This window comes from Pleurodeles waltl, chromosome 1_2 (genome assembly GCF_031143425.1).
Source record: "Pleurodeles waltl isolate 20211129_DDA chromosome 1_2, aPleWal1.hap1.20221129, whole genome shotgun sequence".
NCBI lineage: Eukaryota > Metazoa > Chordata > Amphibia > Caudata > Salamandridae > Pleurodeles > Pleurodeles waltl.
This window is the reverse complement of record NC_090437.1, coordinates 1,352,177,784-1,352,199,641: the sequence shown is the minus strand read 5'-3', so window position 1 is coordinate 1,352,199,641 and position 21,858 is coordinate 1,352,177,784. Positions and strand designations below refer to the sequence as shown.

The 21,858-nt window shown below is 45.8% G+C and overlaps 1 protein-coding gene across 2 annotated transcripts in view; it reads right to left on the bottom strand.

Moving 5' to 3' along the window:
* LOC138252860 (uncharacterized) overlaps window positions 1–21,858 on the bottom strand; it is a 223,215-nt gene that overhangs the window by 92,658 nt on the left and 108,699 nt on the right. Inside the window, exons 3-6 of one of the 2 annotated variants that reach the window (XM_069205772.1) lie at window positions 15,414–15,775; window positions 9,344–14,808; window positions 6,706–6,925; window positions 4,872–5,143 (exon numbers count right to left, since the gene is read on the bottom strand). In XM_069205772.1, coding sequence (XP_069061873.1) covers window positions 4,872–5,143; window positions 6,706–6,925; window positions 9,344–14,808; window positions 15,414–15,775 — 6,319 coding nt within the window. Of the gene's footprint in view, window positions 1–4,871; window positions 5,144–6,705; window positions 6,926–9,343; window positions 14,809–15,413; window positions 15,776–21,858 lie in introns of those variants that run through there. The other variant, XM_069205774.1, reaches the window with a different exon arrangement.

The following is a 21,858-nucleotide window of genomic DNA, read 5'->3' as shown; positions in this document are numbered from 1 at the left end:
TTTCACAGCCATTTTACACTGCACTTAAGTAACTTATAAGTCACCTATATGTCTAACCTTTACCTGGTAAAGGTTAGGTGCAAAGTTACTTAGTGTGAGGGCACCCTGGCACTAGCCAAGGTGCCCCCACATTGTTCAGAGCCAATTCACTGAACTTTGTGAGTGCGGGGACACCATTACACGCGTGCACTACATATAGGTCACTACCTATATGTAGCTTCACCATGGTAACTCCGAATATGGCCATGTAACATGTCTATGATCATGGAATTGCCCCCTCTATGCCATCCTGGCATTGTTGGGACAATTCCATGATCCCAGTGGTCTGTAGCACAGACCCTGGTACTGCCAGACTGCCCTTCCTGGGGTTTCTCTGCAGCTGCTGCTGCTGCCAACCCCTCAGACAGGCAGCTGCCCTCCTGGGGTCCAGCCAGGCCTGGCCCAGGATGGCAGAACAAAGAACTTCCTCTGAGAGAGGGTGTGACACCCTCTCCCTTTGGAAAATGGTGTGAAGGCAGGGGAGGAGTAGCCTCCCCCAGCCTCTGGAAATGCTTTGTTGGGCACAGAGGTGCCCAATTCTGCATAAGCCAGTCTACACCGGTTCAGGGACCCCTTAGCCCCTGCTCTGGCGCGAAACTGGACAAAGGAAAGGGGAGTGACCACTCCCCTGACCTGCACCTCCCCTGGGAGGTGTCCAGAGCTCCTCCAGTGTGCTCCAGACCTCTGCCATCTTGGAAACAGAGGTGCTGCTGGCACACTGGACTGCTCTGAGTGGCCAGTGCCACCAGGTGACGTCAGAGACTCCTTGTGATAGGCTCCTTCAGGTGTTAGTAGCCTTTCCTCTCTCCTAGGTAGCCAAACCCTCTTTTCTGGCTATTTAGGGTCTCTGTCTCTGGGGAAACTTTAGATAACGAATGCATGAGCTCAGCCGAGTTCCTCTGCATCTCCCTCTTCACCTTCTGATAAGGAATCGACCGCTGACCGCGCTGGAAGCCTGCAAACCTGCAACATAGTAGCAAAGACGACTACTGCAACTCTGTAACGCTGATCCTGCCGCCTTCTCGACTGTTTTCCTGCTTGTGCATGCTGTGGGGGTAGTCTGCCTCCTCTCTGCACCAGAAGCTCCGAAGAAATCTCCCGTGGGTCGACGGAATCTTCCCCCTGCAACCGCAGGCACCAAAAAGCTGCATCTCCGGTCCCTTGGGTCCCCTCTCAGCACGACGAGCGAGGTCCCTCGAATCCAGCGACACCGTCCAAGTGACCCCCACAGTCCAGTGACTCTTCAGCCCAAGTTTGGTGGAGGTAAGTCCTTGCCTCACCTCGCTGGGCTGCATTGCTGGGAACCGCGACTTTGCAAGCTTCTCCGGCCCCTGTGCACTTCCGGCGGAAATCCTGTGTGCACAGCCAAGCCTGGGTCCACGGCACTCTAACCTGCATTGCACGACTTTCTAAGTTGGTCTCCGGCGACGTGGGACTCCTTTGTGCAACTTCGGCGAGCACCGTTTCACGCATCCTCGTAGTGCCTGTTTCTGGCACTTCTCCGGGTGCTACCTGCTTCAGTGAGGGCTCTTTGTCTTGCTCGACGTCCCCTCTCTCTGCAGGTCCAATTTGCGACCTCCTGGTCCCTCCTGGGCCCCAGCAGCGTCCAAAATCGCCAAACGCACGATTTGCGTGTAGCAAGGCTTGTTGGCGTCCTTCCGGCGGGAAAACACTTCTGCACGACTCTCCAAGGCGTGGGGGATCCATCCTCCAAAGGGGAAGTCTCTAGCCCTTGTCGTTCCTGCAGTATTCACAGTTCTTCAGCCTAGTAAGAGCTTCTTTGCACCAACCGCTGGCATTTCTTGGGCATCTGCCCATCTCCGAGCTGCTTGTAACTTTTGGACTTGGTCCCCTTGTTCCACAGGTACCCTCAGTCAGGAATCCATCGTTGTTGCATTGCTGATTTGTGTTTTCCTTGCATTTTCCCTCTAACACGACTATTTTGTCCTTAGGGGAACTTTGGTGCACTTTGCACTCACTTTTCACGGTCTTGGGGAGGGTTATTTTTCTAACTCTCACTATTTTCTGATAGTCCCAGCGACCCTCTACAAGGTCACATAGGTTTGGGGTCCATTCGTGGTTCACATTCCACTTTTGGAGTATATGGTTTGTGTTGCCCCTATCCCTATGTTTCCCCATTGCATCCTATTGTAACTATACATTGTTTGCACTGTTTTCTAAGACTATACTGCATATTTTTGCTATTGTGTATATATATCTTGTGTATATTTCCTATCCTCTCACTGAGGGTACACTCTAAGATACTTTGGCATATTGTCATAAAAATAAAGTACCTTTATTTTTAGTATAACTGTGTATTGTGTTTTCTTATGATATTGTGCATATGACACTAGGTGGTACTGTAGTAGCTTCACACGTCTCCTAGTTCAGCCTGAGCTGCTTTGCTAAGCTACCATTATCTATCAGCCTAAGCTGCTAGACACCCTATACACTAATAAGGGATAACTGGGCCTGGTGCAAGGTGCAAGTACCCCTTGGTACTCACTACAAGCCAGTCCAGCCTCCTACAACTACTGATGCAATTGTCCAGCAGTCAGGAGCAGTATTGTTGCAATGTGATGCTTAGTCTAACAGTATATTGATGTTTATGATCTGGCGTCTATCTATTCCTCTAAGAGTGAGTAGCCATGGCAATCCATTGGGTGTCAAGGAAGTTGAGAAAGTTCTGTTGGGAAGTACTTTCACAATATAAATCAATCGCAATCAATTGAAGGAAGTTTTCAGTAAAAGGGAATTGGTAGTCTTGTGTAGAATTGCCAATGGATTATTTGCTTACAGATATTTACTTTTGATGTGGAGTATATTCCAGGTGCAAAAACCACAATGCTGATTGCTTAATAAGATTAGTGTTTAGAGAGGCTGATAAAAAAAGATGACAACAACAAAGATATACGTCATGGATTTTAAGATGTGTGAGATATCAGGTGGGATTATTATTGAAAAAAAGGTGAAGAAAAATAGTAACCACAGAAAATGTTTTGCAAGAAGTAGTCAGGCATATTTGAGAAGGTTGATAACGTAAAGTGGCATGCAGGGAGAGTTGTAGAAAGGTTTGGGGTATTAAAGGTGGTCGAACAGAAAGAGACAGGTTAGTCTTTGGGGATTAACCAGTTTTCTTGATGACAGAGATGTGTGTAAGGAGTGGTGTTAAGACAACAGTTATGATAGGATTTTTAAGAGACTTTTGGATAGAGGGGGACACAGAGCACCTTGCTGACTAATGGTTTGCAGCTTGTGTAAAATGAGATGGCGAAGTTCTTGAAGAAATTGTACATAAGTGTACCCTCTACTGTCCCAAGGCAAATGCAATAACAGAATGGCTGAACAGGGTGTTAAGAGACCATTCAGACTGGCAAGTATGATTTAAGGATTGGATAGAAGAAGTATATACGTGTTTGAAGTGTATAGCTTTACCCCACCACCAGGAGACTGCCATTAAAACTATTCTGGAGTTGGAGGTTGGATAACCAATACATTAGTATCCCCTGTTTGTGTGAACCAGATGGAGACAAATTTGGGTTTGTAAATGAGGGCTGATGAAGAAAGGAGGAAAAGGTACAGTGGATGTGCAAGCACATAAGTGGTCTGATAAAAAGACAACACTTATGACTGTTTTAGCTGAAACCCTTGATGTAGTAACAAGGGAAGAAAGTTCTGCAAACCTATTATAGCGATTATGTTGTTTCACTTGCAATGAAAGCAGCAACCTATGATTTGGAATGTAAATGGGTGGTGGTAAAAATCAGTTGATGTGACGAGGGAAAGAGTATAAAAACATGTTAAGACCGGAGAATCTGTGGCGGTGGATGATTCAGTGTGAAGAAGCAACAGGAAGGTAAAGTTACTGGAGTATTTGCTTTATTGTAAGAAATAGTGATGTTTTATCTATTGCATCCTCTGCTTGCCTATTTCTTTCTGCAACATTTGTAGTGCTGTATGTGTAGTTTGTATTCATAATACATTTATGTACATAAGTTTATCTTTTTCTTTTTTAAGACGCGAGGTGTGTGGGATGCTGTCTAATTGAGCCAGTGGAGGGACTGCTTTATAGATGGCCAAGGCGATTAGTAGTTTGCTTCTACTGTGTTTACTACTCAGTTTCGAACAGTGAATTAGTTTGTTGTATGACCTAATTGAAAAGGGAAAGAAGAAGTTGCAGATCATTGAACTGTCTAGACTACAGACCAGCACATCCACTGTCCCTCTGAGTACATCGAAGGCTGATGGGGCAGGACAGGAAGAGAGTCATCCTTAGAGGTCTGTTTGTGACCCGAGCCAGTAAAGGAGATCTTTCATCCCTACATGAACAGCTGGGAGTGACAAGCTCCATGTTAACTTGTTTAAAATGAACTGATGTACTGGTATGTGATGGTATGGACAAGGTTTCGACACTGCAGGCAGGTTCTGGCCAGCTGGTCTGCAAGCTCCCGTGTTTTCCAGGTGACTCAGTTTCTAAATACAGCCTAGATGCAGCCCTCAACCTGCTGGCACTAGCTCTGCTTCACCCCACACTGAGAATTCCCCTTGGACGGAAAATACCTCCCATCAAAGACCATATTTAAACTGTGCAAAAGCAATTTACTATACAAAAGGACCACAGTCATACAAAACTTTATTAAAATAAAAATAATCAACACTTATTGCAGCCTAAATCCACATTTGAATGCCTTTAGATGCTGATGTTAGGGGAGATACCTGTAAACTCATTTCCACTACCCAGACATGAAGGGTTATTTCCACTGCCCAGTGAAACCCTGCACATGAAAATTCACACTATGATCTGTTTAATGAATAATTCTTTCATCACCCACCTAGAATATTCATCAGCTCTGCCCAGCATGTGCATCAACACCATGTCTTGTTCTTCTGAGCTCATCCTGCTCAGGCAGCCTTTGTTCTTGTCTCGTGGTATGTAGATAGTCTCTATTTCACTAACGATGGAGCCTTGTTTGTTGCCGTCCTCCATGCCCCAGGCAGGCGCGCATGCTGCCTGGACTGTGAACCTTCCTGCGGTGGTGTAGAGCTTCTCAAAGTCCAGCTGCTGCTTCACCAAGCGTCCATAACGATCCAGGTTCTCAGACACCTGCCACAAGGTGGAACAAATAGGAAACAGGAGTCAAATGATATGTAGACCTGGGCCTCCGCCAATCTTCAGAAGAAATACCCAAATGTAACAATGTGACCCAAAGGACCTGTCGGAGGCAGGGTCTGCAGGTGAGTGTAGATATACGGCTTCAATCTCTGATCCTAAGCTTACTGAGGGTATCAATGTATAGGGCTCTCTCATGAGTGCAGCGTAAGGGAAGATAGTGAGAATGTGTCATGCCCGTGCTTTAGAGGCTTGTTGATAGTGCTGTACCTCCAGCACAGTAAGAGCCTCATTTCTCAGGTGCATCAACCATTCATTACAGCCAGACTTAAATGCTTGAAGACACTACCCTGGAATATTATCATTTTAGCACTTTAACCCAGACCTGGGACATCTGAAGACTTAGCCACATGTTCCCCAATCCAAGGAGTCTAGGGCCACTCAGGGATCGCGGACTAAAGGAACAGGGATGATATACATGTCTGGTTGCTCTAGATCTATAGAGACTGGTAGGATGTGCTCTCTAGGCTGACAGAACAAGCCTCCCAAGGAAGAAATACAAAATTAAACTTTAGGGGGTACAAGAAGAAACAAGGACATAGGTAATAGGACATTTTGGCTAGGTCAACAGTAGAGGACAGGAGAGGAGGGGACTGGGTCAACAGAAGACATAGCGGGGGCTAGGTCAACAAAACGACCTGATAGCAGGGGTGCTAGGCCAACAGAAGATGACAGGAGAGGTGTGACTGGGTCAACAGAAGATGACAGGAGAGGGGGACTGGGTCAAAAGAAAATTATAGGAGAGAGGGGGCTGAGTCAACAGAGGACACAGCAGGAAAGAACTTCTGGGTCAACAAAAGAGGTGATGGGAAAGGTGTATTAGGTGAACAGAAGATGACAGAGCCTGGGTCAACAAAAGGGGTGAAGAAAGAGGGTGGCTAGGTCAACAAGATGACATGAGAGGGAGGTTAGCCCCCCCAAACTCCTCTTACAGAAAGGTTTCTCATCCCTGGAATCAGAAGATCTAATGGGTATATATAGAAGATGACAGGGGCATCTAAATCTTACCTAAACTACATAAAACAATTGATCTAAATGTGTGGTGGTAGAGAGGATTAATTCAGTAGAAAGTCTGGTTGACACCAAAGTCCAAAGATGTGTGGCACTCCACACAGGGGCACAGTGCTTCTGTTTAGGCACCAGAGTCCCCAACAAAAGACTGGCTTACATACATACATCTGAAAGAAGGATGTGGTGCTTCTATAAGCTGGGAGCACCTTCCCTTCTCCCAGGCTCAATCACACCCTGACATCAGAAGGGCCAAGTGCTCTGTCTGCAGGAGACTCTGAAGCACTATAACTCATACAGTGACGTGGAGGAACATTGGCTAGAAGTGTTCGGGAGATGGTGAGACCACAAAGTCCACTAAAGGGATAGTTAATTACACACTGACATGGAAGCAACTGGTCAAAGACTTAAAACTCTAAGAACACAACCCAATCATGTTCCCAAGAAGATGGATCCATAGTATTAAACAATTTTTGAAGTTACATTACCTCCTTGTGAACCCTCAGTTTGAAATCTTCAGCCGCCTTTGTGATATCTTGGTCTGCCTGGATCCCTTTGGCCAGTGTCAGAGCGTGGTAGAGGGAGCTCCCCACCTCAGACTGGTCTGGAATCACTGACCCATCAGCAGCTACCAAGCTGAATTGTCCCTTGTATAAAGCTTCTTTTCCTATTACACGATTCTTGACTTTATCTGTCCAACTTGATCCACTGGAAAAATATAAACACATTAGACCATTTGTAGAAAAATAGCTGTGAGTAGTATAATCCTGGCTGATCTGTCTCCATACGTATAGATGCATGTGACCGTGGCCCACACTTAGTGCATGGGAATCAGCCCCGCAGAAAGTGTATCCAGAAGTGATAAGGCCAGGTTTCATTAGAATGACTAGCTTCTCTTCTGTGTGCCTCCTCTCCTTATTACCCCACACATGACTTCAGGTGATCACTGGGTACTGATGCTGTGGTGTATAATGTTAATAACCCCCAATGTCCTTTGCCCCATTTATGATAAAGGCTCAGAATGTGGATGTTTTCTGGATTGATGACAAAAGTGTGGTCACCTGAAGTCACCTTGATGAGGCAAAGCTGTGAAACGTAAAGCGATTCCTGTAGACATAATAAAATGGGCTCTCAGATGTCTTCCTCATTCTGCCAGGGAGCGTCAAATATCTACTTCTAACATTAGCAGCAGTATGTCCGTTGATTCAGTCCAAGATGCTCTACTTTCGCTTTCAGCCTGTTCTTCAGGAAATACTTTGACTGCCACAGCTCCTCTTCTGACAAAATGGCGTTCAGGAGTGCATGACTTTTACATTGGACACAAAACACTAACGCTGTATTTGCTAATTAGAACTCTGAAAGCGAAAGTAGAGCATCCCCTTTCTGCATCTGTTTACTCAGCCTACCCATCTTCTTAGTCACTTTAGTAACTTCTTGGTAGAAAATAATTAGTTTATTCACTGACAAAACCAAAGATTAAACTGAGGTTAGTTAGGTGTTGAAGTATAAACCAACGTTTAAAAAAAAGAAAAAAATCACTAGTCAGAGTTTACTGCGAAAACTAACTTGTGCCCCACAGAGCCTTGCTCAACGAAGCATCCAGACTCACTCTCAGCCTCTCATCCTGCACACCACCTCACACCTCGGATACAGGAACATGACAGGACAGCATTCAAATATGCCCAGAGATGCTACCACCGTATGATCTAGACCACCAACCGCAACCCTCTGGCAGACTTCATTGATCCCAGCACCAATGAAAGCATAGAAATCACCTCACCAGCGACCACCTCCAACTCGATCCCTCCTCACAAGATCTCAGTAACAATCTCTCTGAATGCTACAGCAGCAAAATCACCGCCATTTACAGCAACTTCAACCTGCAGCCAGACCCGGAAGACCCCAAACACCTCCTGATCTTATCCAAAGGACCAATACTAACCACATGGCACTCCAGAAGAAACCGCTCACAATGGAGTCCATCCACTCCACGACCCTGTCAGGCCTCGCAATCTATCAGCGCCGTGTTCACACCGTTTCTGAAAAAACCATTTCTTCTGCAACCTTCGCAGATGCAGGAAAACACAACTGTCCTCTTATTGCGTAAGAAACCATCAGCGGACCCTGCAATGCTCACCATCTACAGACTGATCTACTTGCTACCTTTCCCAGCCAAGGTCTTGGAGAAAATCTTCAACAGACACCTTGCCGAATACCTCAATGACCACCAACTCACTGACACCATTCTGTCTGGTTTCAGACCCACCACAGCACCAAACCTGTCCTCACTATCGCTACAGATGACATCTGCGTAACTCCAGACAGAAGAGACACGGCTGCCCTCATCCTCCTGGAACTTTTGGTATCATTTGTTATGGACTCCCAACCAATCGTCATCCCACACCTGCATGCCATCGGAATCCAAGGACATGCATTGGCCATCTATGGAGTTCCTTAAGGATTCTTCTGGAGCTGGACCCTTTTCAACACATACATGATCCCTCCAGTTAGTATCATCTGCTCTTAAAACGTCAACATCCTCTCCTACCCTGACATCACGCAACTCATTCCCTCCTTCACGGACCAGACACCCAGTACCCAGATCAAGTTTAATGACAACGTGACTGAAATCGCCCTCTGAAAGAAGACCAAGACCCAGAGTTACAAAATCCTCACTCAAAGCAGTGCAGCACTCAAAGTTGCTGTCCTGTGTTGCATGGTTGCATGAGATGGAAAGGCAGCGGCATATCTTCCAAGAACCTCAGGATCATCATCCACAGCAAACTTGACATGACTGCCCAAGTCAGCGCCATCACTGGCTCATGCTAACATAACCTGAAGATACTGAGGACGATTTTCAAATGGCTTCCAGCCAGCACCCAAATATCATCATACATGCCTCATCACAAGGAAAATGAACCACTAGAACACCCTCGATCCGGGGATCAGCAAAATAGTCACTTGGTTGCAAAAAACAGGCTGTCAGGAGGACAGGAGCTGTCTATGGGCCATCCCAAACTGATTTATGATCTATGACACTTGCCACAGTCTCCTTTTGAGAACTTGTTGTATGAAATGTGAACACAGACATATGAATGAATAAACAGCAGATGCTTGGCACCTTACCTTTCATCCCCGTCCTTTACTTTCTGTAGCTGGAGGGTGATGACACCAGCTGAGGAGTCTTTGCCTGGGTAGATCTCCGTGGAGATGTTCTTCTGATTCTCATCCACCATAATGACCTTGATACCTTTCCCCTCCAGAAGGTCACTCTTGGTGAGGACGTTCAAGTCCAGCTCTGTGGCCGGACTGCTTCTGTCCTCCATTTTCTTCACATAGTCATTCACCTCCTTCTGCTCGGCCTCTGTTAGTTTAAGTTTTTCTCCATTAACTTGTGTCTTCTTCATTTTCCTTTTGTGCTTTTGTTCAATGAAGAACCGCTCAGTCTTGTTTCTCCCCAGGATATTGTCAATGGTTTTCCCAACATGCTGATTCATTTCTTTGCGGATAGGATTGTTTACCAAAGTTGTTAATCGATTGGTAAATATGCTAAGAAATTCATCATTTAATAACTCAGCTACCGTATCTAATAATTCAGTTTTCACTGTCTGTACATCAGGGAAATTGTGACGTCCATCTTCCTCATATTCAGCTGCAGATGAAACCTCACCACACCTCTGAACCATAAAAGGGATGACTCTTGTTTCAATTATGTCTTGAGTTGGGGCAGAATTTATCATCTGCACAAACTCAACAGTGCTTTTACCAATCTCAACACTGAGCTTAAAGCCTTTCTGGATGGCTCCTTTCACCTTAGCTTTCTCCATAATTTCAAGGATGCCACTTTCCATGGTCTGGAGATAAGTAAACACTTTACTCACGGTGTCGTAGTCACCGGTAACATCAGCCACTGCAGATTGACAAACCTCTGCCATTATATTCTTCATGATCTCTCTATGGGCTGCTCTCACCTGAAAGGTGGTCGGGGTTTCCGTCAGAAGAGCTTTTTCTGGAACTCCGTTGACTATCACAAACTTGATCATCATCTCATTCAAAGATTGATCTCCCTTGACTGATTTTGTGATCATGTCTTTGAATGCTTTCTCAAAGATACCTTTGAAGGCGGCTTCGAGCCCTTTGTCCATGCCGTATTCCAGGCCTTTTAGTGCCCCTTGCTTGGCGATCTCTTGACCAGCATACTTTGCTGCATGCACAAAATTTTTTTTTAAGGCAGAATTTGAGGCAAGGGTCTTGATGGACCTTGTTAGAGACTCTTTGGTCACAGCCGAGGCTGTTGATTTTGCTGAAGAAGTAATTGCAGAAATTAGAGCTTTCCCTGAACGAATTATATCATCAGCAACAGATGCAAAGGTTTTGGCTCCGGTTATCAGGCTTTTTGCAACTTTGATGACAGTTTCAGATATTTTTTTTATAGTGCTAAATCCTGCAGTTACCAGGGATAGCCCAATACTTATAGCTTTTGATATGGCCCATTCTGCCCAGTCAAAGGTGCCTTTTATCATCCCTTCGATTCCAGATATCATGTCCGAGACACCCTCAGAAATCAGACCCATGCCGATTTGACTAGCTGTTCCTAATGTGAGAACGCACACAAGAATCCCAGCAAGGACCTGCAAAGCTCCAAGGATAAAGCAAATGAGAGCATCAATGCAGAATTCTGGCTTCTTCTCAACTTCAAACACAAAAGAAAGGCCATAGTCATACAGCACAGTCATCTCATCATTGGTTATAAGGCCATGATCCGTTGACAATGAGAAAACAGCCTGGTCCTTGGTTATAGCATTACTTTTGCTGTTTTGAAGCTCAGTTAACTTTTCTACAGACTTGTCAATGTAATCGATCCAGGACTTGAACAGGCTCTTGCGGGTCTGCATTTGTTTTGTAAAGTTGGGATCATCCTTGTTGTGAGGTTCAAACTTTGCTATGCAGGACATCTGGCAATAAACTGTGGCATTGGACACCTCGGATACATAAACATCGATAATTTTCTTGGATTCTTTCAAGAGATCCACTGCCTTCTGCATGTATCCGTCCTGTCCCAGATTGATTGTAATGTAGGCTTGATTATAGAGTGAGACAGCACGGTACACCCGATCAGTATTCTCTGCTTTCTGCCAGAATGATAGTGCTCCATAATCCGATGCTTTGTTCTGAGTGTGGAGATACATGCGATCCATAGCTTGTTTGATGAAGTCGTAGAAGTTATCTGATTCCCCTCGTAGGAGGCTGTCTGACCTCTTCTGGATCACTTGGTCAAGGTCTTTCTTGAGTTCATTGATGTTTTTATGATCTTCAATGTCCTTCTCATGTAGTGTGAGCCAAAGGGCCCAGCTCTCCTTTAATGCATTGAGGGCTGGGCGGTAGTCTAGCTTTGTCTTGGAGTAATCAAAGGTGTCTTCACATATCACCAAATCAGAAGTCATATAGATATCTCGTTTTTCCTCCTTATTGTAATGACCTTGAAAAAGATTTAGATGTCCACAAAAGTTCTCAAAGAGTTCCTCCCGCATCTGTACTTCCAAGAGCTCATCGTTTTCCATGTCCGCAATTCGCTTCTTTTCATAATCTGCTCTGAGCTGTCTCATAACCTCAATGGGTTGGCCTTGGTACGATGGTGACAGGTCATTGTGATTCAATATCATCTGGACCATCCCAGGGTTTCCTTTACGAGAGGTTCGACCAAATATTTGTTTTTCGACTCTCATGTTTGTGGGGAAGTGGGTGAGAATTACAAAGAGTCCGCCACTTTCATTGACATCTTTAGTGATTTTAACATCAGTGCCCCTTCCACCGAGGTTTGTGGCAATGATAACATCTCCTGCATCAAAGGTCCTCTTCTCAATATTGTGTTTATCACTTCTGGTGTACAAGGTTATTTTGTCTGGATTGGACACCTTTAATTCTATCAGGTCTTTTTGCAGCCTTTCAGATGTTTTCACATCTTCACAAACAACTAAAGCCGCTTGGCCTTTACCCCACTGATTTGGACTTGTGCGCTCCTTCACATGTTCACAAATACTTTTGATCCATGCGTCGCGCCCTCCTTTGACCTGGAGAATAGGTAGCTCAGTCTTCTTGGTGTAGCGATGAGTAGGCATGATGTAACTAGACACCTTGTAGTGTTTTTTAAGGAATTCAACATCTGCCTCATCTCCTAGGGTTCCAGAGACCCCAAACATGCCTGTGCCTTTAGTATATCGTTTAAGGAAATGGAAATTTGACATGAAGTTGGTGACATTCGACAGTGGAGATATTGCCAGTTGATGCTTCAACTCCAGGAACTGCTGTAAGCCGTCACCCCAGCGCTTATTCTTCTCAAGCACACCAGTGGCTTTGAAGTCCACTGGGATGATGGTGTGGTATTCATGTATGGGTGTGGTGGTCTTCACTTGTCCTGCGTCTGTTGCTGATTCTATCATGTACGCCCGATCCTTCTCCATTACGAGGGCCTTCAATGCATTTTCCACCAAGACCTTCATTCGGTTCTTGGTATATTCCTTCAGGTAGGCTGGCAGGAGAATAAAGTTCTCATCACTGCTCTCTTGTTTATCTAGTGGCTGAATGGTGTCTGAGTAGCGGATTCTGGATTCCAGTTCAGTCACCGCTCCTTCCACCAAAGCCCTTTCGCTCATCAACTCACAGGCACGGCCATTTTCCAGGAGAAGAATTTGAACCTTGTCATGATCAGGTGTGGACTTCTTCTCTGATGAGGAGCTATCCAATGATGTATTGATCTCAAATTCAGAGGCTTTACCTTCCTTTATCTCATAATATTCAAAAACAACTGCGTCTTCAAAGACTTTCTGAAATATGGACAATAGATCTCGCTGCTGTGCAGGCCCAAGTTTATCCATGAGTTCTTTGAGTGCAGAGTCTTTCGGCGCTTCAGTGATTGGCTGCTCAGACGTATCCAGAGTGGACTGAATCTGCTTCACATCCTCTTCAGTGAAGAACCCCAGCTGTAGTCCTGGCATGAGAATATCGAGGGGAGAAAAATGCTCTGATGTCTTCGGTCCCATGACAGCTGCTGCAGCAACTTTGTGAAAGTATTGTGATCCTGTTGCCCAAAGAATGCCATCAGTTTTGGCCTCCTGGATGCGTTGGCAAGTGCATATCTTCGCCCAGATGGCTGCCAGCAGTTGTTCTAAGTGCCGCATTCCTGTTGCGGCATGTGAAAGGTATGTGACTTGGACACCGCTGTCCAGGGTCATATAGTCTACCTCATCCACAATGGCCATGTCAAAAGTACGATCTCCTCTGGTTTTGTACTTTTCAAACTCTTGCCGCAGAATGTCAGCAGCAAAGTTCCCAACAGTACCGTACACAACATCAGCTGCATAAGCCTTTTTAATTAATTTGTCACTTTCTCTTGAATCAGTGCATTTATCTAACCCTGGAGGTGGCACAACACTACAAGACACATCAAACATCTGGTACAGTTTGATCCATTCCTCTTGATCACGTCGGGCAAGTACTGGTGAACTTGTGATAACATCAACCTTATTCCCACGAATGGCATGTACAAGAGCGAGCATGGCCACGATGGAGGATTTACCCTCTCCCGTGGCGATCTCCAAAAGACAACCACTGCATTCAGGGTCCTTAGAAATGAGAAGAGCTAATAGAGATGCAAGCTGGGTCATGCGTGGAAAATAGCCCTCAATCTTCTCTCCTGACTGCTTAACAATAGTCGTAGAGTCCTGAACAGCCACACACAAGCCAATCAATATTTTAGCCAGTGTCTCAATATCTGGATTTTCAAAGTCCATCGATCTGATCATGTCTATCCCTTCTGTCTTCATCTTTTCATCCAGATCTAGGGTTTGATATGCTGAAAGTTGATTGCCAACTTCGCTAAGCACTTGTTCGAGGATAGAAAGCACCTTTTCAGGATAATTGTACTTTCTCATTTCTGCTAGTATGGTTTTTAAATCCTTGTCCTTCTCGTTCTTTACATGTTGCTGTAGAAGCAGCATAGGATCCTGGTCCTTCAGTGATGCGATGGTGGTGTTTATATCAATCAGGTATGCCTGCACGCATTGGAGTATGGCTTCCACCTTCTCTTGTGGAACGCTGCACTCCTGCACCTTTAGAGTGAATCGAACTCCCTGAATTGGGGTCCAGATTCCACTGAATAACATATGTCCAAGAAGGTCTTGGCTAGTGCTGGAGAGCTTTGAAAAGACGACTCTTGATAGTTTCCCAGCCAAAGTCTTGTTTGCTTTGTAGAGTATGTCCAGGATACGGATAAGGCAGCTGGATTTACCATCCAGTTCCTCCTTATACTGCAGAAGGTTAATCATCTCTAATCCAGCATCGTTCAGTGTCACTTGGACTGTTGCCTGAAGGAGACTTAGGTGTTCAGTTAACGACAAGTTGTCATAATCAAAGGCCTTATCCAGACTTGCTTGGCCCCAGATGGGTATGTCCTTTTCCATGAAGTACTGAGCAATGAGCTGTTGCTGTAGTGCTTTCATCCGCTCACCAATGTCCTGGGGTCCCAGACCATCCTCTTCCTTCATGTTGATATCAAGTAGGAGCTGGTTAAATTTCTTCTCGGTCTCTTTCTCCTGAAATAAAGGTAAAGCGATAGGTTACTTTTGCATCTACAAATTCAGGATGCCATCAGAGAGCAAACCACCCCTCCCTGCATTGCGATAGATGGAACACTAACCATTACATGTTGACTGTTATTAAAACCCTAAGCAACAGTTTGTGATTCTCCTGTGGTCTGCACCAACACGTAGCCTATCGATCAATCCCGGGAAGAGCACTATCTTGTGTTTCACACTATCAATTCTTGGGTAATCAATTGCAAAGAGCATCATCTGGTGTTCTGCACCAACATGTAACCTTTGAATAAATCTCATTTCTACACAGAACGTTCTCTTTTACATACTGGAGTGCTTCAAGACTATCCTAGATGTTCCAGAGTACTCAGGGGATTATTTGCAAGTCTTTAAAAAATGATACCAAGCAGAAGTAATCGGATAAGAGAAGATTTCCAATTTTCTTTCTCTTGGTCCCCGGAGAATGAGGCCCATCTCATTGATCATAGACCACTTTTTTGACACTTCTACACTTGGTCCCCTTATTTCTCCCACTCTGAAGTCATGTTCCTCAGTTTCTTTCAAGCTAAAGAGAGGTTTGGGGTGACACGTAGGGTGCACTGTACCTCATGGTTTTCGATGCCACCAGCATCATCTTCCACGGCGTACTGCATGATGTGCGAGCGCTCTTGTAGGTTGGATCGCCCTCGCTGGTGGCTTCTTTGCTTTAACTTTTCTGATACTTTTGTCAACTTCTCCTCCAGGGATCTGCTTTCTCTCTCAATCTCTTCAGCAATCCGTTTCTCCCTTTCCAGACGTTCCTGTTGTCGCTTCTCCTCTTCCCGCTGCCTTCGTTCTTCTTCTCTCTGCCGTTCTTCTTCTCGCTGCCTTCTCTCTGCTTCTTCTCGCTGCCTTCTCTCTGCTTCTTCTCGCTGCCTTCTTTCTGCCTGCTCGCGTTCCCTGCCTCTCCGGTCTGCCTCCTGTTTCCCTTCAAAATGGAGTGAGAAAAAACACATGCTGAGGGTCTTATTGCAGTCAACGGATACATGAAATAGCCACAAAGTAGCATTTACTAACAGACATGTATTAGCATTTAATGATTCTGTAACCACTGCATGATTTATGAGTTTTCTTGAGCTAGAGCGTTATAAAATTGGCGGGAGGATCACAGCGCTGGCTACTACATTTACACCTCTTAAGGAGTAAAATGTTCACACCTTATAAAGTGAATGCATGTAGACTGCAGTATAAACATTGCCAGGTTTCTGCTTCCCTGAGGAACAACATGTTTATTTTTTGGGGATTTAATTTTAAAGAATGACTGTATTCTTGAAGTTTTACCTTTGTTTACTGCCATTGGATCCAATAGTTTAACGTACCCTAAAATTTTGTAGAGATTTTCTTAGGACTGGATACTGTCTGTATGGCACACAGTGTAAGAGTCGTTCACTGTTTGAGGCTGATTTAATTATTGGCGCACGGAGTTATTACTGTCACCATGTTGCAGTACTTTACCCCTGCCACAAAGAGGGTACTTAGGCCACTGTATTTACAGATGCCCACTGCCCCTGAGCACACCTCTAACCTTTCAAGGAGCTGCCGCCAAGGCGGTTCCTGGAAATGCATTGTAAGTTTGATGGACGGCTCCATCAACATGATGGAGCCATACATTAAAGTTACTACTTTTTTCCCGAAAATAAAATCCCAAAGAAGGATCCCCTTACCATGATGTGAGGGCCATTTAAACATTTCACTGCCCCTTACCACCACATTCTTCAATGTTGTGAAAAGGACTCTCAGCGAGACTGCTGGTTTAGGGGCAGCAGCACTTCTGCTTGTAGCCGACTGACTCACTCCTGCACCAGTTCCCAGCTGCCGACCCAACCCTCCCGGCTCAGTAGCAGCACCTCACCAACACTCATACAGTAAAGGTCATTTCTGCAGCATGGAACATGCACTCTCAATGAGACCTCTCACGGAAGTCGTAGTGAACGAATCTTACCTCTTTCTCTCCTGAGTAATACGTCTCTTACACAACATATAGGTAATAACGGAGATGCAGGAACGTTTACACTACATTTATTGAAAAGACTGCAATCTACGATAAAATGCATGAGCTTCAATGATTAAGATAATGAGCAACAACAAAATCAGAATTTGTGAAAATGAGAGTTGAGAATATGAAGCCCAATAACTTATTGCAATAAACAGGAAATATGCAATTCCTAATAAAAAGGCCTAATCCCTACCCTAAGCGAGAGCTTGGCATGAAAAACCTAATCTGCCAGTACAGTGATCACGCGAAGCACCCCCAAATCCTGTGGAGTCAGAAAGCTGTGGTCTGCTGCAGAGTAACCTGCAGTCTAGATGGCATCCTGGGTGGCATCCCCTCTAACGACCTTGGTCTCTCAAGGTGTTTCCATAAGGCACGTGTTATTGTTTGTGCAGGAATCCTGACGCGGGTATGTACCTAAACATCAAATTCTGTACGTGGCTTTGTGTCGGCAATTACATAACAAATACCTGACATGTTCCTGCTCTTGTTCTTGTCCACATACAGCAAAAGAACATGATGACAATACCCCACATACATGACTGATAATGACGCTTTCTCTGAATGACACTGATTAAGAAAACAAAAACATTTCTCTAAAATTTAAGCATCTGCATGCAGTGTTAAAAGGAATAATAAAACAAATGAAGTAAAACAGAGCATGATAAGTAGCACAAAGGTTACTAGGTGAAGAAGGCAACAGTCCAACAAGACTAATGCTAAGCTAATTCCTGTGCCCAGGAACTAAAAATGGACCCACAGTACTCCCCCAAGTGATAAAACAAGAGTGCTAGTCAATGTGTAGTGAGGATGGAAGAGCCCAAATCTAAACATGCTCTGAACTAAAACCCTAAAAGCAAAGTAAGTTAAAATCTAAGCTAAAATCATCCATAAGAGACAGGCCCTCATTTTGACTTCGATGGACGGAAAAGCCTGTCCGCCGAAGTCCTGATGGTGAGGTTGCCACCAGTGCGGCTGCCTCCCTGCCGGCTTCATTATGAGCAGAAAACAGCCCAGTGGGAAATGGCCTACAGCATTGTCTCAGGCTTATAATAGAGCCGCCAGCAATGCTGTAGGGCGTAGGATACACCAGCACCTGTTTGCAGACAGTGAAAATTGCGATGGGGCTTGCCAGTGGGGCCCCTGCACTGCCCAAGCCAAGTGCATGGGCAGTGCAGGGGCCCCCTGCACCTCATCCCTGCCAGCCATTTCATGGAGGTGCTACCACCATGGAACCGCTGGCGGAGAAAGGAGTCGTAATCCCCAAGGTAGCGCTGCTTGCAGTGCTGCCCTTGCCGATTAGGACCACCAGCACCGCTGGCTGACAAAAAGTGGTGGTGCTGGCGGTCCAACCATGGTGCTACCGCTGCAGTTGTAATGTGGTGGTCAGACCGCCACCACAACCCTGGCGGTTTATGGACTGCCAGGGTCGTAATGAGGGCTATAATGTCAAAAGTGACAAGCAAACCAGCCCAACAGACAGGCCAAATCAAAAAGGCAACTTGGTGCCACATTTTACATTTTCAAAAAGCCAATGGTTGAATTTAACAATAATTGTGATCCTGGAGAAGGTCACCAAAGTCATCAAAGGGCAGTGCGTCCAGGAAGGACTCCAGTTCGGAAGGTAGCAGATTAACCATAGTATTGGCAAAAGTATCCACAGAGCTGAAGTGTGCAGAGACTTCAGATGCACACTTCAGCTCTGTGGATACTTTTAGGCATCACCATTCATTGTGCCAGGTGGTGTTGGTGCCAAGAAGTTCACAAGTGGTGGCTCATAAGTTGCCTCACGAATCAACTGCAGTTTCACGGAGCATGACCGTGAATGTACCCTCATCGAGAACATTATTAGTTCCTAGTCCACAGGAGGTACAGGTTGTATGGAAAGACACACTATTAGTGTACATCTGACGAGGGACCAGGGGCAGTGGAAGACCTGCTTCACATACTATGAGACTGGTCGCAATGACAAAGGCCAATCATGCCCCAGCTTTTCCAGCAGGTGAGCTCCGAATACTGCATCATGCGATCACAACACAGCTGGGATAGTGTAGGAGGCTGGCCTGGTTTGTAGTGGGCACCAGAGGTACTTACACCTTGTACCAGGTCCAGGTATCCCTTATTAGTGAATTGTAGTCAGTGTCTAGCAGCCAGGCTGTCTAGGGGTAGCTGTAGCTGAGCAGCCAAGGCTGATGTAGGAGACATGCAAAGCTCTTGCAATACCACTGTAGTCACACAGTACTCACACACATGAAAGAAAATATTCAGTGTTACAAAAATAAAGGTACTTTATTTTTAGTGACACAATGCCAAAAATACCTTAGAGACTATACTCCCTTTGGAGGTAAGTAATAGATACAGAATATACACTATAATGCAGAAACAGCTGTACAAATGGTTAGAAAACAGTGAAGATTGCAGTAGGTTGCAATGGGCCAAGGGGGAATACAAACCATATACTAAAATAGTGGAATGTGAAAGTCGGTTTCGCACCTAGGCAATTGTAGTATGAGAGGGGCACTGGGAGTGTAAGAAAAAAACACAGGTAAGTAATAGAACCCACCCCAGAGAAAACAGGAGTAAATCACAGTAAGTTTCCTCAAACACACAAGAAGTTGTGATAGAAGATTATGCAAGAGCCAGAAGAGACTGCAAGACACCAATGATGGATTCCTGGACCAAAAGACCTGTGGAAGAAGGGGGACCAAGTACAAGAAGCTCTGAAGAGTCCAGGGAGAACAGGAGCCCTGCTAACCTGGATTAAGGTGCAAAAGAAGAACCACCGGTGAGAAGACAAAGTCAGTTATGCACCCAAAAAGACAGATGCGGGTTCCTGGTTGGTGCAGAAGATGACCCACGCTGGATCGATGATTACAGTCTGGTTTGCGTCGCTGGATTCTGCCAACAAGCCTTGGCACATTCAAAGATCGCAGTTAGCGAAAAATGGAGCTGCCCGGGACTAGGGGGACCTTGCGGGCTCTACCCATGAGGGGAAGATAGAGGCCACTCTCAGCAATGCAGCGAGCCCTCGGAAAACCAGGGAGCATGCACAAGAGTCCCACAGCATGGGGACAAAGAAGGTATAAATGGAGGCTCATGCAGCATGACACACAGGAATTCCACGCCGCTGGAGAACCACTCAGGAAGCTGTGCGTCACAGGATGGAGCGCTGGGGGCCTTAGCTGTGCTGGGCACAAAGACTGTCAGGGTCACTTCAGTCCACCACCTGTGTTGCTGGCTCCACACTCGTCGTCTGGAGAGGGGACCCACGCCATCGGTCATCACTGCAGAGAGGTGCCTGCGAAGCAGGGAAGTGACTCCGTCACTCCATGGGAGATTCCTTCGGTTCTTCTTGTGCAGGCTTAAGACAGACAGTCCTCGGAGGATGCACGGCCTGGAAACAGTTGCAGTTGCTGTCAGGAGCTGAAGATACAATGTTGCAGAAGTCATCTTGGCTTCTTTGTTGCAGTTTGTAGAGTTCCTAGAGGGTTCAGCTGCGGTTCCGTAGGTAAAAGATGAAGTAAAGGATGCAGAGGATTCCTGCTGGAGTCTTGCAATCAGAATCTGAGGAATCACCCAGGAGAGAGACCCTAAATTGCCCCGGAAGCGGGTTTGGCTAGCTACACAGGTAAGCACGTATCAGGGAAGGACTCTGGCGTCACCTGCTGGCACTGGCCAGTCAGATGCTCCCAGAGTGCCCCACCACCTTGGAATCCAAGATGGCAAAACTCAGGGTAACTATGGAGGCGCTCTGGGCACCACCCCTGGGGTGGTGATGGACAGAGGAGTGGTCACTCCCCTTTCCTTTGTCCAGTTTCGCACCAGCGCAGGGACTGAGGGTCTCTGAACCGGTGTAAGCTGGATTATTCAAGGAGGGCACCATGTGTGCCATTCAAAGCATTTCCAGAGGCTGCCCCTCCCATGCCTGTAACACCTATTTCCAAAGGGAGAGGCTGTAACACCCCTCTCCTAAAGAAAATGCCTCTGTATGGCTGACCAACGCTTCTCTTTAGGGTCAACCTTCTACTGATAAAAGCAACAGGTTGATCCTGGCCCTCTGAATTTCGTTGCGAGAGAACTGCCCCAATCCCTATCTCCGAAGCATCTGTCTGGATAATAAACCTCTTTGAATAGTTTGGGCTTTTCAGGACAGGTGCAGTACATACTCCTGAAGCACCTCAAAAGCTTTCTGACAGCTTTGAAGCATTGATAGTGAGGCCTGCCTTTTGCAGGGCCTCCATAAAGTTCCATAGGTGGACCAGGTGGTCATTCCAGGTGGAGCTGAATACAGCACTACCATCTATATATGCTGCACTGATAGTGGGCATGAGTAGGGATAAGTCTGCACTATCATAGTAGGGTTTCCGGACTCTATTAGAGGACTTCTGGGAGTGCCTAGATCCACTAAATAAGTGACCTCACCCTTTTTCTCCACTATCAGATGTGGGCTTCGTCATTTGTCCTGGAGTGCTCTTGGTGCCACAGGCTCCAGAACCCACACCTTCTGTCCTGTGTGGTACTCAGTTAAGACAGCCTTCTGATCATGCCATTGTTTTTATAACTCTTGTCTTTCTGTAGGTTTTTAGTGGCCTTTTTCATGTACTCAGTCATTCTTGATCTTAGGCCAAGTACATAATCCACAATGTCTTGTTTGGGGGGCTTAAAGGGTTGCTCCCACCCCTCCTTCACAAGTGCAAGTGGACCCCTAACAGGGTGAGCAAAAAGAAGTTCAAATAGGCTGTAGCCCACTCCCTTTTGGGGTACTTCCCTGTAGGCAAAAAAGAGGCAAGTCAATAGGATATCCCATCTCCTTCTGAGCTTTTCAAATAGTCCCATTGTTAGACCTGACAGCCTTAGGGTTGTCACCCCTAACTTTTTGCCTGCCTCCCTCCACTTTTTGGACACTGTTTTTTGTGGTTTTAGGACTCTGTGCACTTTACCACTGCTAACCATTGCTAAAGTGCATATACTCTCTCCCTTAAACATGGGGACATTGGTTCATACCCAATTGCTGTATT